Source organism: Sorex araneus, chromosome 7 (genome assembly GCF_027595985.1).
Source record: "Sorex araneus isolate mSorAra2 chromosome 7, mSorAra2.pri, whole genome shotgun sequence".
NCBI classification, from domain to species: Eukaryota; Metazoa; Chordata; class Mammalia; order Eulipotyphla; family Soricidae; genus Sorex; species Sorex araneus.
The window spans coordinates 11,355,594-11,369,150 of NC_073308.1; the positions used below are offsets into that span (position 1 = coordinate 11,355,594).

The following is a 13,557-nucleotide window of genomic DNA, read 5'->3' on the forward strand; positions in this document are numbered from 1 at the left end:
CTGGGTGATCTTTGGCAGCTACGTGACACTTCCATGGTGTCACCACGTGAGGGAGACCAACCTCCGCGAGCCTGTGACACCCCACTGTCGGCACACACATATCCTTTGGGGCAGGAGCTGCAGAGATGTCACAGGACCCAGAGACGCCGAGCGCCCCCTACAGGCCTCCCGGGAGCAGCCCCTGCACATCCCACTCCTGCAGGTGACCCTGCCCAGACGGGGGCCAGCCTGGGCAAACGCCGAGCTGGTCCCATGGGCATGGGGGGCCCCGAGTCCCAGGAGCCCCATCTCAGCCACGTCAGTGCCGGCCAGGCCCCCCTGGCTCTCCCCCTCTTACCACTTCCAACACGCCTCATGTTTGATTCACCAAAACCTTGATTTTTCAAAGTACTGCTTTACTTTTACCCATCATAGCTCTGGGATTTGGGCCTGTGGCAAATCAGGTGCCAAAGCAGCATCCTGGGCCCAGCCTGGGCTGCTGCCCTGGGATCAGGCTGAGCGTGGGGCAGCAAGGAGGAGGCAGAGTACAGGAACCAGGCTCTGCTGACCTGCGCACTCTGCAGACGCACTCTGGGCACACACACGCATCATGCACACACAACATACACACATGCACACACACAACATACACACCTGTATATGCAACACATACCCTGTATATATAACATACACACGCATACAACATATACACATACACACACATACACACAACAAATACACACATGCACACACAACATATACTTACTACATACATATGCATACAAATGCAACATATACACACATGCACATTATATACATACAATATACACATGTACACAAAACATGTACAGAATATATACACATACACACAACATACACACAGAATATATATACACATGCACACACAACATATAAACACAGAACATACGCATGCAACAAATATACATATACACAACATACACACCCACATACAACATACACACACAAAATATACACACATGCACACTTTAAACAACATATACACTCAACACACGTACTCACACATGTATACAACACATACACATGCACATATATGCATGCACACAACATATACACAGAATATACACTATGCACATGCACACACAACATATATGTGCACTCACACAACATATACATGGACACACACACTGGCACATACACTAAAATGCCAAGCTAAGCCATCAACAAAGTAGAATGAAAAACGATCATTGAGTAGAAAGATCTGGAAGGCAGGAGCTGGCTGGGGATTCCTGGCTTGAACCTCCTGATCCAAGTCCAGGATGTGTGGAAGCACAAGGCCGCCAGAGAAAACCACCAGCAAGAGAAGGCGGTTCTGGCGGACGCCCAGAGCCTGCTTGCACAGGGGATAGAGCCAGCTACCTTGTCGTCCCCACAGGTGGCGCTGGAGAAGGGGATCTCGGCTTTGAACATCTTCCGGCAGTGCATGAGCTGCACCAGCAGGTAGCAGACAGTCTTGAACTTCATCCTCTTGGCAGGCTTGATGTCGGAGAGGATCAGCCCTGGAAATATCTGCCCCAAGCGGGGACAGGGACAAGCTGAGTGAATGCTCGGGGCTCGCCAAGGCCAGTCCAGACTCTGACAGGGAGAGCGCAGTCTTGGGGTCACATGCCCAGACACAGGGTATAACTGGGAACTGCATCCACACCGGCTTCCACCCCGCAGCCCAACAGTGCCCCAGGAAAAGCAGCCCCAGGCAGGGCCGCCCGGCCCAAGTGAGGCCTGGCTCGAGAGAGCCATCTGAGGACCCGCCCCTCCCTCACTGGCTCGAGGGCCCTCCAAGCCTGCCCAGATCCACTCTACGAAACATCGCCGGCCTTGCCCTCCCCTCCCCACTCTCACCAGCTGGACCCTTCTACTGGGACTGTCCTCCCCCCACACTTCCACATGCCCACCTCCTGGGGGCCCCAGCTCTGCTCCAGAGGTGCTCACTCACTCTGCCGTGCAGGCAGCGGCTCACACAGATGGCTCTGTCCCAAGGCACATGGGTGAGCTGCAGCCAGGCCAGCATGGCCCCCATGGACGCACCAGGACAGACAACCAGTAACCTGAACCCAACTGTTCCTCTGAGTCTTCCTTGGGGTCTCCTTACCTGGCCCGACCTCACCCAGCCCTGACCTCACCCAAACCTGACCCCCACGGGCCCTGACCCCACCTGCCCTAACCCACACCCCCACCTGCCCTGACCCCCACCTGCCCTGACCCCCATCTACCCTGACCCCCACGGGCCCTGACCCCCACGGGCCCTGACCCCCACGGGCCCTAACGCCCACCTGCCCTGACCCCCACCTGCCCTGACCCCCATCTACCCTGACCCACACGGGCCCTGACCCCCACCTGCCCTGACCCCCACCGGCCCTGACCCCCACCAGCCCTGACACCCTCCAGTCCTGACCCCCACCAGCCTGGACTCTGCCCCTGGTACATGCTGGGCTCCTCAGGCCAGGTCATGGCCCGTCTGCTTGGCACCCCTCACCCTGCAGAAGCGCTCACACCGCACAGGGTCCCTGAGGACCTGAGGGCTTCCGGCCAGGGCAGGGGCTGGCAAGGTTTCTGCAGGGAAGCCTTCTGCCCAGGGCCGCCCCCGGGGCTGCGCCCACCTTTCTCCGGTGTGAGGGCACAATGAAGAAGGTCTCGATGTTGTGGGCTTTCAGGAAGCTGTTCCGCTCGTGCCCGTGGCCTGGCTCCACCTCATAGTCGCCGTTCAAGCACGCCAGGGTGGTCTTGGTGATGTGGACCTTCCTGCCGGGGGGGTGTGGGGAGAGCCCTGAGCCTGGCACAGAGCAGGCCGGGCACACCTCCACCTCAACCCCGCACTCACAGGGCAGAGAGCCTGCTCCCGGCTGTGTGGGCAAGGAAACCCCAGTGCCCCTGCAGGACAGAAACCTCAGGGATCCCGCAGGAAGGAAACCCCAGGGATCCCGTGAGAAGGAAACCCCAGTGCTCCCGCAGAAAAGAAACCCCAGTGCTCCCGCAGAAAAGAAACCCCAGAGATCCCACAGGAAGGAAACCCCAGGGATCCTGCAGGAAGGAAACCCCAGTGCTCCCGCAGGAAGGAAACCCCGGTGCTCTTGAGGAGGGCTCCCGGCTGCTAGCCATAATGAGCGGCTGCAGTTGCCAACATGGCTGTGGGTTCCAGCCGCCGGAATGGCCTAGGGGCTGGCGGGGTGGGTGGCAGTTCTGCTCTCAGTCCTTTCTGGGGTCCCAACAGACACCAGGAGCTAAGCCAGAGCACCCAGAACAACAGAACAGCAGAGGGCGCGGTGAGGCTCCAGGCTGTGGGGGTGCCCGTGACTGGGGGTCCCCCAGGGGTGTTGGTGTGGGGGTCTCCCTGAGAGTGGGGTCCCACTGCAGATGGCAGCTCGCTCAGAACCCTCTGCTTCTAGGTAGAAGCATCCAGAACACGATCCGCGGTGGTGACAGCACCAGGTGGGGGGACAGAGCAGTGGCCGTCGGGGGGACAAAGTGCCAGGGGCACGCGCGTGCAGCTGTGGTGGTCTGGGGGCCCTCTCTGTTTCCCGGTTTAGCCCCGCCCCGATGGGGGCATGTGGACAGCAGATGGGGGCAAGAGAGCCAGTGGCCGGCCCCTCAGGGGACAGCGAGGCCTCTGGCCAGCCCCAGTGCAGCCTTTGAGCTCCCCGGGGACACGGTGCCCTGCAGCCCTGCTCTCCCTCTGCTGGGTCAGCCCTCGCGCTACTCGGAGTCCTGCCAAGGTGCCCGGGGGACAAAGCCGGCCCTGCCTCTGGCTGACCAGGCCTTGGTGCCAAGAAAGGTATCGCTGCCCCAAACACCCTGCCCCAGGCCACCCTGAGGGTGGGGAGGAGCCAGGGCGACTGGGGGGAGGGGTGGCAGCAGAGGCAGCCACTGGCGTCTAACAGAGCAGAAGGTTTGCCTGGGGGTCCCAGGCAGAGGCGTGGGGTGGGGGGGGGGACAGGGGCAGAGGCAGGCTCTGGAGAGCCCCACTGGCCTGAAGAGTCTCTCTCCTGCAGAGCCGGCACACGGGGCCCTCCCAGGGCAGGACCCTCACCCCGCCAGCAGCCCCCGGAGGGAGGGTGGGCCACCCCGGGACTGTATGTGGCGCCAGGAATTGGTCCACAGCCGGCCATGTGTGGGCAGTGCCTCAGCCCCCGTCCAGCTCGGGCCAGGCTCCTCACAGAAGATTCGAGTGGGTGTGTGGCTGGGAGCTGACTCGGCCATGACGTGGGCAAGGCTGAGACACTCAGGCCAGTGACACACAGCCCCGCTCGGAACACACACTGTCCCCGCGAGCCGGCGAGAGGAAGGAGCAACAGGCGCAGAGCCAGCACTGGGGCTGCCTCGGGGCCCCTCGAGCCCTCTGTCACCCCACTCACCCGGGGAGGCCGGCAGCTTCCATGACATTGGCCAGGGTGACGTCGTTGGACCACACGTCATACTGCCACTTGCGCAGGCCCAGGACCCCACAGAGCACGCGGCCCGTGTGCAGGCCCACACGCATGTTCAGGTCCACCTCAGTGGCCTCAGCCACAGACCTGCAACCAACACAGCACAGGGGTGAGGGGCCACGGGCACACACACGTGCAGGGGTGGGGCCAGCCACCAGCCCAATCTGGGGGCATGTGTTGGGGGACAGGCTTCAAGGTGCAAGCGTATGCGCACACACACACATGTGCGCACACACATGCACACACGCGTGTGTGCACGCACGCACACACTCACACACACACCTGGCAGCTGCGAGCTGGTGGACAGGCTTCAGGGTAGGCACACACACACAGGGGTCAGAGGCCACTCAAGGCCCCCCTCTGCTGGCAACTCACAGTGTCCACACCCTCTCCTGCCACGCAGGACAGCCTTCGGGGAGGTGACATCAGCACCTGAGTCGGCCCTGTCCCTGTGACGACATCGGGGACATGTGTGCCCTCGAGAACACCGACAGTCCGTCAGCTCCAGTGACTCGGGCGCTGAGGCCAGGCCGCAGGGCTGAGTGTGGCACTGAGATCAGTCATGGGGTTGAGTGGGTGGACACTAAGATCAGACCGCAGGGGTGAGTGCAGGGGGTGCTGAGAGCAGCCTGCAGGGGCGAGTGAGGGGGGCCCTGCAGTCTCGCAGCCTTGAGCTATGTCCCTGTGTCCAGTGGGACTCTGCAGGCTGGTCCAGTCCGGGGCCTAAGTGCTCACGAGGCAGGCGGCAGGGCAGCCCCAGGCGAGGCCCCGGCAGGGCGGGATGAGCCCACAGAGGGAGGTGGGCTGTCTGCAGCCAGAGGGAGTGGGAGGTGCAATGGGCACGTGCTCTGCACGCAGCTGGTGCTGAAGCCCTGGGGTGGGCTCCGGGGGCCATGGAGGGGCAGCGAGCGGCTCCCGAAGCCCTGGAAACAGCAGCGAGAATGAGCACTGAGGGGAGGGCCTGGGGTTGGTAGCAGCCATCTGCTGTGGAGGGTCAGGCCAGGTGGCGTCAGGTTCCCCAGGAAGACCCAAGCAGGCTCGCCTCCGAGGGTCACAGCTCCTCTGAGCGCCCATGGCAGGCGGAGGGACACCCACCGCACGTGGCACAGCGAATGTGGCCGCTGTCCCTGCAGTGTTCCCAGGAGGTCACGGAGAACGGTCTGGGAGTTGCACTCCATCAGGACATGTGCGACAATGCTGTGGGTGACGTCATGCACAGCACACGGTGATCACAAATGACGGACAAGTCATGGGTCACATATGATCAGGCACATCATGGATCACGTGTAAGCAAACACATGTGGGACCATATGAAGGTCATCAGATGTGACCAGTGGCGAATGGGCCAGGTGACGGGCTCTGAGAGGCGGGAACAGACACGTGTCACCGGCCGTCTGACACACAGCACAGCATGGAGGGCATAAGCCAAGCATGAAGCTGACCCAGATTCAACCCCTGGCACCCCACAGGGTCTCCCGAGCCCACAGGAGTGATCCCTGAGCACTGCCAAATGAATATCTTTTAAAAAGATCCCTGATGCTCGGTGGTGTGGCCTGAGTGGCATGTGACATGATGAGTGGTGGCCCAGCACCCGTGTCTGTGCAAGACAGCATCTCCTCTTCTCCCGGGTCCCTCCAGCTCCCTACAGTGCTGTCAGCCTGGCCGGTATGGGCCCTTCTGACCTGGTTCCCCTCCAGGCCCCTAACTGACCAGCTGTCCCCTCCGGCTGCTGTGTCTGCTTCCCTGTTGGACTGATTTTCACCTGTGGTCCTTCTGAAGCTTCCTGGGCACCCTGGAGTGGGCAACACCTGGCCAGGGGTGAGACAGCCCCAGAGCGGGGAAACCACGCAGTCACGGGAAACCATGTCAGTCACGGGAAACCATCATGGTCACCAGAAATCACGGCAGTCACGGAAAACCATCACGGTCACGGGAAACCATGGCAGACACAGGAAGCTACTGAAGTCATGGAAAACAACCACAGTCATGGGGAAAACATGGCAGTCAGGGAAACCATCACAGTCATGGGAAATCATGGCAGTCACAGAAGCCACGGGAGTCAGGGAAGCCACGGCGTGCACCAGCAGCTGCCCACCCCAGACCCACCCCAGCAGAATCAAGCAGAATCAAGTCCTCTTGGACGTGCTGACAGGTGCTTGGGTCCCTGCAGGGTGCCAGGCCCACCCCACAGGGGTGCTGCCCCTGCCCTGCAGGGCTGGCCGGGGCACAGTGCTCAGGAGCACCTCCTCCCCACGGCCATCCCGGCACTTGCCCGTCCCCTTGGGCATCTGCTGGCCTCAGGGTGGAGAGCTTCCTGTCAGTCCTGCTGGAGAGCTCTCTGACCCATCGCCAGCGAGCACTGCAGATCGAGTCAGTGTCCCAGAGGCCACTCCACACAGAGCCTGACACCAGCCCCTGGCCGCGGGAGCATGAGCACTGGCTGCTCCTCCCAGGGGTCCCAGCCACCAGCAACTCTCAGGGGCTCTCTCAGGTCTGATCCATGTGGACAGACCCTCAGCGTCAACAGACAGCATGCACAGAGGGGACACAGAGGCACAGCCACAGCAGGTGGGCACTTCTGCCCCCCACCACCAGCCCTTGGGTACAGGGACACTGGCCAGAATGGTCAAGGCCACGGCCACGTGCCCTGGGGACTCACGTGATGGTGTCGATCATGTCCAGGCCCATCTCCACGCAGCAGTGGGCATGGTCGGCCTTGGGCTGCGTGAGGCCAGACACACAGTAGTAGCAGTCGCCCAGGATCTTGATGCGGCGGCAGTGGTTCTCCTGGGGAGAGAGCGACAGTCAGAGGCGCCAGGCCCCCAGGGGCCTCTCCCCTCGAGGCCCACACCTGCATCGGCCTCCTGACGCCCGCAGCATGTCCCCACCCACAGGCTCACTGGACACAGCCCTGCTGGACTGTTACTGGACGCCCCCCAACCCCCACAGCCCACATCGGGGTGTCGCCTGAGCTTGGAGCGATCAGCCACAGGACTGGCCCTGGACGCAGCGTCACACACGAGACAAGGCTGGGCTTGCACGTGGCAGAGGGCCAGTCACAGCAGACCCTCACCCACGTCAGCAGCAACCATCACAGTGCCAGTCACTCTCCAGGACACTGTGAAGCAGCCGTTTTAGAACATTCTGCTCCTGCACCCCGTGAGTCTCAAGACAGCAAAGAACTTTAGCATAACTTTCCTAAGAGAAATACTAAGAGAGAAATACGTGGATACTTATCATCCAACAAAAAAAAGTTTTTGTTGTTTTTAGGGCCACACCCAGCCGTGCTCCCGGTAACTCCTGGTTCTGCACTCAGGAATCCTTCTGCTGGGCCTGGTGTGGCGGGTGGCGGGGCGCAGGGAGTGCTGGGTACCAAACCCGGGCTGGCTGAACGCAAGACCAGAGCCCTACCTGCTGAGTTATCTCTCAGGCCCCTGAAAACCCTTTTTAAAAAATATGTTTGCAATTAAAGAGGTAATGAAAAATCCATTACACAGTGAACTAATGTTTTGATTTTTTTTAAAAATGTTCTGACCTTTCCCCAAAGGTAAAGAAGGAGGCGTGTGGTGATTTCCCAGCAGACAGCCAGGTGCTGGGGCCTTCTCTCTCCTGTCCTGCCCTGGGGGGGCCTTGCTGGGAAGGCCGAGAACCCAGACCGGAGCCCACACTCAGAGCAGAGAGCTGAGCTCAGGGAGGTCTGTGTGGATGAGCAGCTCCCAAAGGCCCGGGAGGCAGGGAGGGGCGGGGAGCTGGGCAGACACGGCAAGTGGGGGGGGTCGGGACCTGGAAGCCACTTCAACAGGCCACTTTGGGGACATCCAGAGGAGACGTCTGCTGAAGAGTAGTGTCGCGCCTGTGCAGTCGTGAGAACACCCTCTCCACCCCCTTCCCCCCACCCCATGAGCAGCGGCAGGAGATAGACTGCTCCCTGGCGCGGTCTGGCTGGGGCAGCCAGGGAGAAGCCCACAGTGGCTATCCTGCTCGCCATCAGGAGTGAAATGATAGTATTTTTATGACCATAGTAGAATTAAAATTGAATTAAAAACAAAAACAAATTGTTTTAGGTTTCTGGGTGCCACCTAATGACCCGAGCCTTGCTCAGTCTCTGTGTTCAGGAATCACCTATCAGTGCTGGAGGGGTCACATGGGGGCCGGGGGCTGAGTGCGGGCCAGCTGCAGGCACGGCGAGCGCCTATCTGCTGTGCTCTCTCTTCAGCTACCCCCAAAACAAAATCTTTGATCCTTCCCTCACCCCATGTAAATGGCCCGTGGATTTCAAAAAATTTATGGAAATCTAAAAATATTTTGAACTAAGTAAAATTAAAACACAGCATATCAGAAATTTTGGGGTGCTGCTAAAGGGGAAATTCACTACATTGAGTACTTATATAAGGTGAGAAGAAAGATCCCTAATCAATGGTCTCAGCTTCTACATTTTGAAACTACAAACAGCAGAGCACTGTAAAACCAAAATAAACAGATGGCATAAACCAATAAAAATCAGAAGGGAACTTAATGAAATTCTTAAAACTAATGAAACCAAATCAACTTCTATCAGAAAATCAATAAAATTGGTAACTCTAACTCAAATGGTAAGAAAAAAAGAAAACGACACAGATTGTAAAAATCAGCAATGATAATAGATAAATACCATGAACAACAGTTTAATAATTTTTATAGCTGAGATTAAGTGGGCAGATTCTGTGAAAGATTAAAAAAGTCAAAGCATCAAATTCATTTAAAAAATTAGGAACTTTGGTCTGGAGAAAGAGGACATAGGTTAAGGCCCCTGCCTTGCACATGGCCAACTCTGGTCCCGTTCCCAGTGCTGCAGTTGGTCCCCTGAGTACCAGGAGTGATCCCTGAGCACAGAGCTAGAAGTAAGTCCTGAGCATCAGCCCCCAAACCAAATATAAACAAACAGAACATGCAACCTAACTAACCTAAAGAACCTGTCATTCATTGAAGCCAAAAGCATCTTTAAGGATGAAACATCACTGACCACGCAAGTGGAAGCAAACATAAACAAATAAGACTACATCAAACTAAGAAGCTTCTGCACTTCAAAAGAAACAGTGATCAAAATACAGAAAGAAACAAGATTGATAAACTGCTAGCAAGACTCACAAAGAAAGAGAGAGAAAAAACCCTAATAAACCGAATCAGAAATGAAAAGGGGGACATAACAATAGAAACCACGGAGATTCAAAAGATCATCAGAGACTACTTTGAAAGTCTCTATGCCACAAAACAAGAGAACCTAAAAGAAATGGATGAATTCCTTGATTCCTACAATCTCCCAAGACTGAACCAAGAAGACCTAGAATACCTGAACACTCATTAATATCAAGGAAATTGAAACTGTAATCAAGTCTCCCCAAAAACAAAAGCCCAGGTCCAGATAAATTCACTGGCGAATCCTTCCAAACATTTATTGCTGCAGTTCCGTAAATCCCATCTGTGGTCGTCATAATATGGCGGTCAACACGCCCTTCACCCCCGGCAAGGAAAAGGTGAGAGAGAGAAATACCTTTACCCTCCTGGGCGGGCATGGGGCCTCGGCTTAGTTCTCAGTCTGGAGACATTCTGCGAGGAGCTGCCCATGCCAAAAAATTTAGCTGGAATCACGTTCATGCAGCTACGGAGAGGCCGCACACATGTGCGGCCCCCGGGATCACATCTTGGTGGCAGGCCTCTTCCAAACACTTAAAGAGGACCCACTGCCAGTTCTCCTCAAGCTTTTCCAGGAAATTGAAAAAATAGGAACTCTTCCAAACAGATTCTATGAGGCACATATCTCCCTAATACCAAAAGCAAACAAAGACACCACAAAAAAAGAAAACTATAGACCAATATCCCTGATGAACACCGATGAGAAGATCCTCAACAAAATATTAGCAAATAGAATCCAACAACTCATCAAAAAGATCATACACCATGACCAAGTGGGATTCATCCAGAGGATGCAAGGATGGTTTAACACTCAGAAATCAATCCACATAATCATCATATCAACAAAAGTAAATATAAAAACCTTATGATCATATCAATACATGCAGAGAAAGCATCTGACAAGATCCAACATCCGTTCATGATGAAAACTCTCACCAAAATGTGTTTTGGAGGAACTTTCCTCAAGATAGTCAAAGTCATCTACCACAAACTTATGGCAAGCATTATCATCAGTGGGGAAAAACTAAGAGCCTTTCCTCTAAGATCAGGGCCAAGACAAGGATGCCCACTCTCACCACTGCTGTTCAATATAGTACTGGAAGTACTTGCAATAGCTGTTAGGCAAGAAAAAAACATTAAGGGCATCCAGGTAGGAAAAGAAGAAACCAAACTCTCACTATTCACAGACGATATGATACTATATCTAGAGAAGCCTAAAACTTCTACTAAGAAACTCTTAGAAACAATAGATTTGTACAGTAAGCTTGCAGGCTATAAAATCAATACTCAAAAATCCATGGCCTTCCTATTTGCAAACAATGAGACAGAGGAAAGGGACATGAAAAAAGCAATCCCATTCACAATCATGCCCCAGAAAATCAAGTACCTTGGAATCAGCTTAACTAAGGAAGTAAAGGACCTCTACAAAGAAAACTATAAAACAATTGTTAGGGATGGACTGAGCTATCAGGGCAAGCCCACATAAACTGTACTATAGACAGGAACATTTTCCCCCTTCAAGCTGCCTTCAGAAAAATAATTTCAGTATATTGAAAAGAGCAGTTTTCCTTCTCTCACAGAAGACTAGCTGGCCTTTGACATGCAGATCTCCAGTGTTAGCCAGGCCTGACCTTTGATATTGTAAATTGTAGGCTCTGGCCCAGCCTAATCTTTGAGGTGTAGATTTCAGGTACAAGTAGATTTCAGGTGTGGGGCCCAGTTTTGTCTTTGGAATGTAAATCCAAGTTCTTTTAGCCCAAGAAAGCTTTCAGTTTGGGGTTTGTATCTTCTTTCCAGAGGCCAAAATTACTGGCCTGCAGATGCAAGGAAATAATGCATATTCTACTGCCTCAATGTTCTTCCTGTAACTTCTATGATGCCTTTGGTGATGTCACTGTATTGCGCCCCTTAGAGGTACCATGATCAATAAAAGGAGATCACGGGCTCTCTACCTTTGTCTAAGAGTCAGAGAGAACCTAGACCCCCCCCCCCCCCCGCCCAAGAACAAATTTCTTCCGTGTTCCTGGTCTCAGCACCTCCTACCACACGAATATTCACACAACAACAATTCTCCATGAAATAAAAGAGGACATGAGGAAATGGAAACATATCCCCTGCTCATGGATAGGGAAAATCAACATTGTCAAACTGCCTATACTCCCCAAAGCATTATACAGATTCAATGCAATCTCTAATAAGATACCCATGAAATTCTTCAAAGAAATGGATCAAGCAATCCTGAAATTCATATGGAACAACAAACACCCACAGATAGCTAAAACAACTCTTGGGAAAAAGTGATGGTAGGCATCACTCTCCCCAACCTTAAACTTTACTACAAAGCAGCAACAATTAAAACAGCATGGTACTGGAACAAAGGCAGAGCTGCAGACCAGTGGAACAGAGTGGAATATCCCTACACACAACCTCAAATGTATAATATATAATCTTTGATAAGGGAGCAAGAGATGTGAAGTGGAGCAAGGAAAGCCTCTTTAACAAATGGTCCTGGCATAACTGGAAACCACATGCAAAACAATGGGCTTAGAACTCAACCTGACACCATGCACAAAAATCAGATCAAAATGGATTAAAGACCTCAGTATCAGACAACAATCCATAAGGTACATGGAAGACTAGGTCCTAAAAACCCTCCACAATACTGAAGCTAAAAGCATCTTCAAAGATGACACGCAACTGACCAACCAAGTGGAAACAGAGATAAACAAATGGTACTATATGAAACTAAGAAGCTTCTGCACCGCAAAAGATACAGTGACCAAAATACAAAGACAATCTACAAATTGGGAAAGGATATTCATCCACTATCCATCCGATAAGGGGTTGATATCAAGGGTATCTAAAGCACTGGTTGAACTCTACAAGAAGAAAACATCCAACCCCATCAGAAAATGGAGCAAAGAAATGAACAGAAACTTTTCTAAGGAAGAGATATGAATGAACAAAAGGCACATGAAAAAATGCTCTTCATCACTAATCATCAGAGAGATGCAGATCAAAACAACCATGAGATACCACCTCACACCACAGAGAATGGGACACATCCAAAAGAACAAAAGCAACTGCTGGTGGAGAGGATGTGGGGGGAAAGGGACCCTTCTACACTGCTGGTGGGAATGCCAACTGGTTCAGCCCCTTTGGAAAACAATATGGATGCTTCTCAAAAAATTAGAAATTGAGCTTCCATTTGATCCAGCAATACCAGTGCTGGGAATATATCCCTGAGAAGCAAAAATAGTATAGTCGAAATGACATCTGCACTTATATGTTCTCGCAGCACTGCTTACAATAGCAAGAATCTGGAAAAAACCCGAGTGTCCGAGAACGGATGATTGGTTAAAGAAACTTTGGTACATCTATACAATGGAATACTATGCAGCCGTCAGAAAAGATGAAGTCCTGACCTCTGCATATAAGTGGATCAACATGGAAAGTATCATGCCAAGTGAAATAAGTCAGAAAGAGAGGGACAGACATAGAAAGATTGCACTCATCTGTAGAATATAATATAACAGAGTAGGAGACTAAAACCCAAGAATAATAGTATATAATATTAGGAGGTTGGCTCCATGGCTTGGAAATAGGCCTCACATGCTGGGGGAAAGGCAGCTCAGATAGAGAAGGGAACACCAAGTAAAATGTGGTTGGAGATCTTGCACGGGAAGGGAGATGTGTGCTGAAAGTAGGCTAGAGACAGACATGATGGCCACTCAATATCCCTATCACAAACCACAACACCCAAAAGGAGAGAGAAAACAAAAAGAAATACCCTGCCACAGAGGTGGGGTGGGATGGGGGGATGGGATTGGAGGGTGGGAGGAATAATGGGTTTATTGGTGGTGGAGAATGGACACTGGTGTAGGGATGGGTTCTCGAATATTGTATGAGGGAAACATAAGCACGAAAATGGATAAATTTGTAACTG

General features: G+C 53.4%; 1 protein-coding gene across 1 annotated transcript in view; it reads right to left on the reverse strand.

The window, feature by feature from the left end:
* ADCY1 (adenylate cyclase 1) overlaps positions 1 to 13,557 on the reverse strand; it is an 86,708-nt gene that overhangs the window by 32,487 nt on the left and 40,664 nt on the right. The window contains exons 5-8 of the mRNA XM_055144588.1: positions 7,099 to 7,226; positions 4,368 to 4,526; positions 2,616 to 2,757; positions 1,378 to 1,527 (exon numbers count right to left, since the gene is read on the reverse strand). Of these exons, the coding sequence (XP_055000563.1) occupies positions 1,378 to 1,527; positions 2,616 to 2,757; positions 4,368 to 4,526; positions 7,099 to 7,226 (579 nt within the window). The remainder of the gene's footprint in view (positions 1 to 1,377; positions 1,528 to 2,615; positions 2,758 to 4,367; positions 4,527 to 7,098; positions 7,227 to 13,557) is intronic.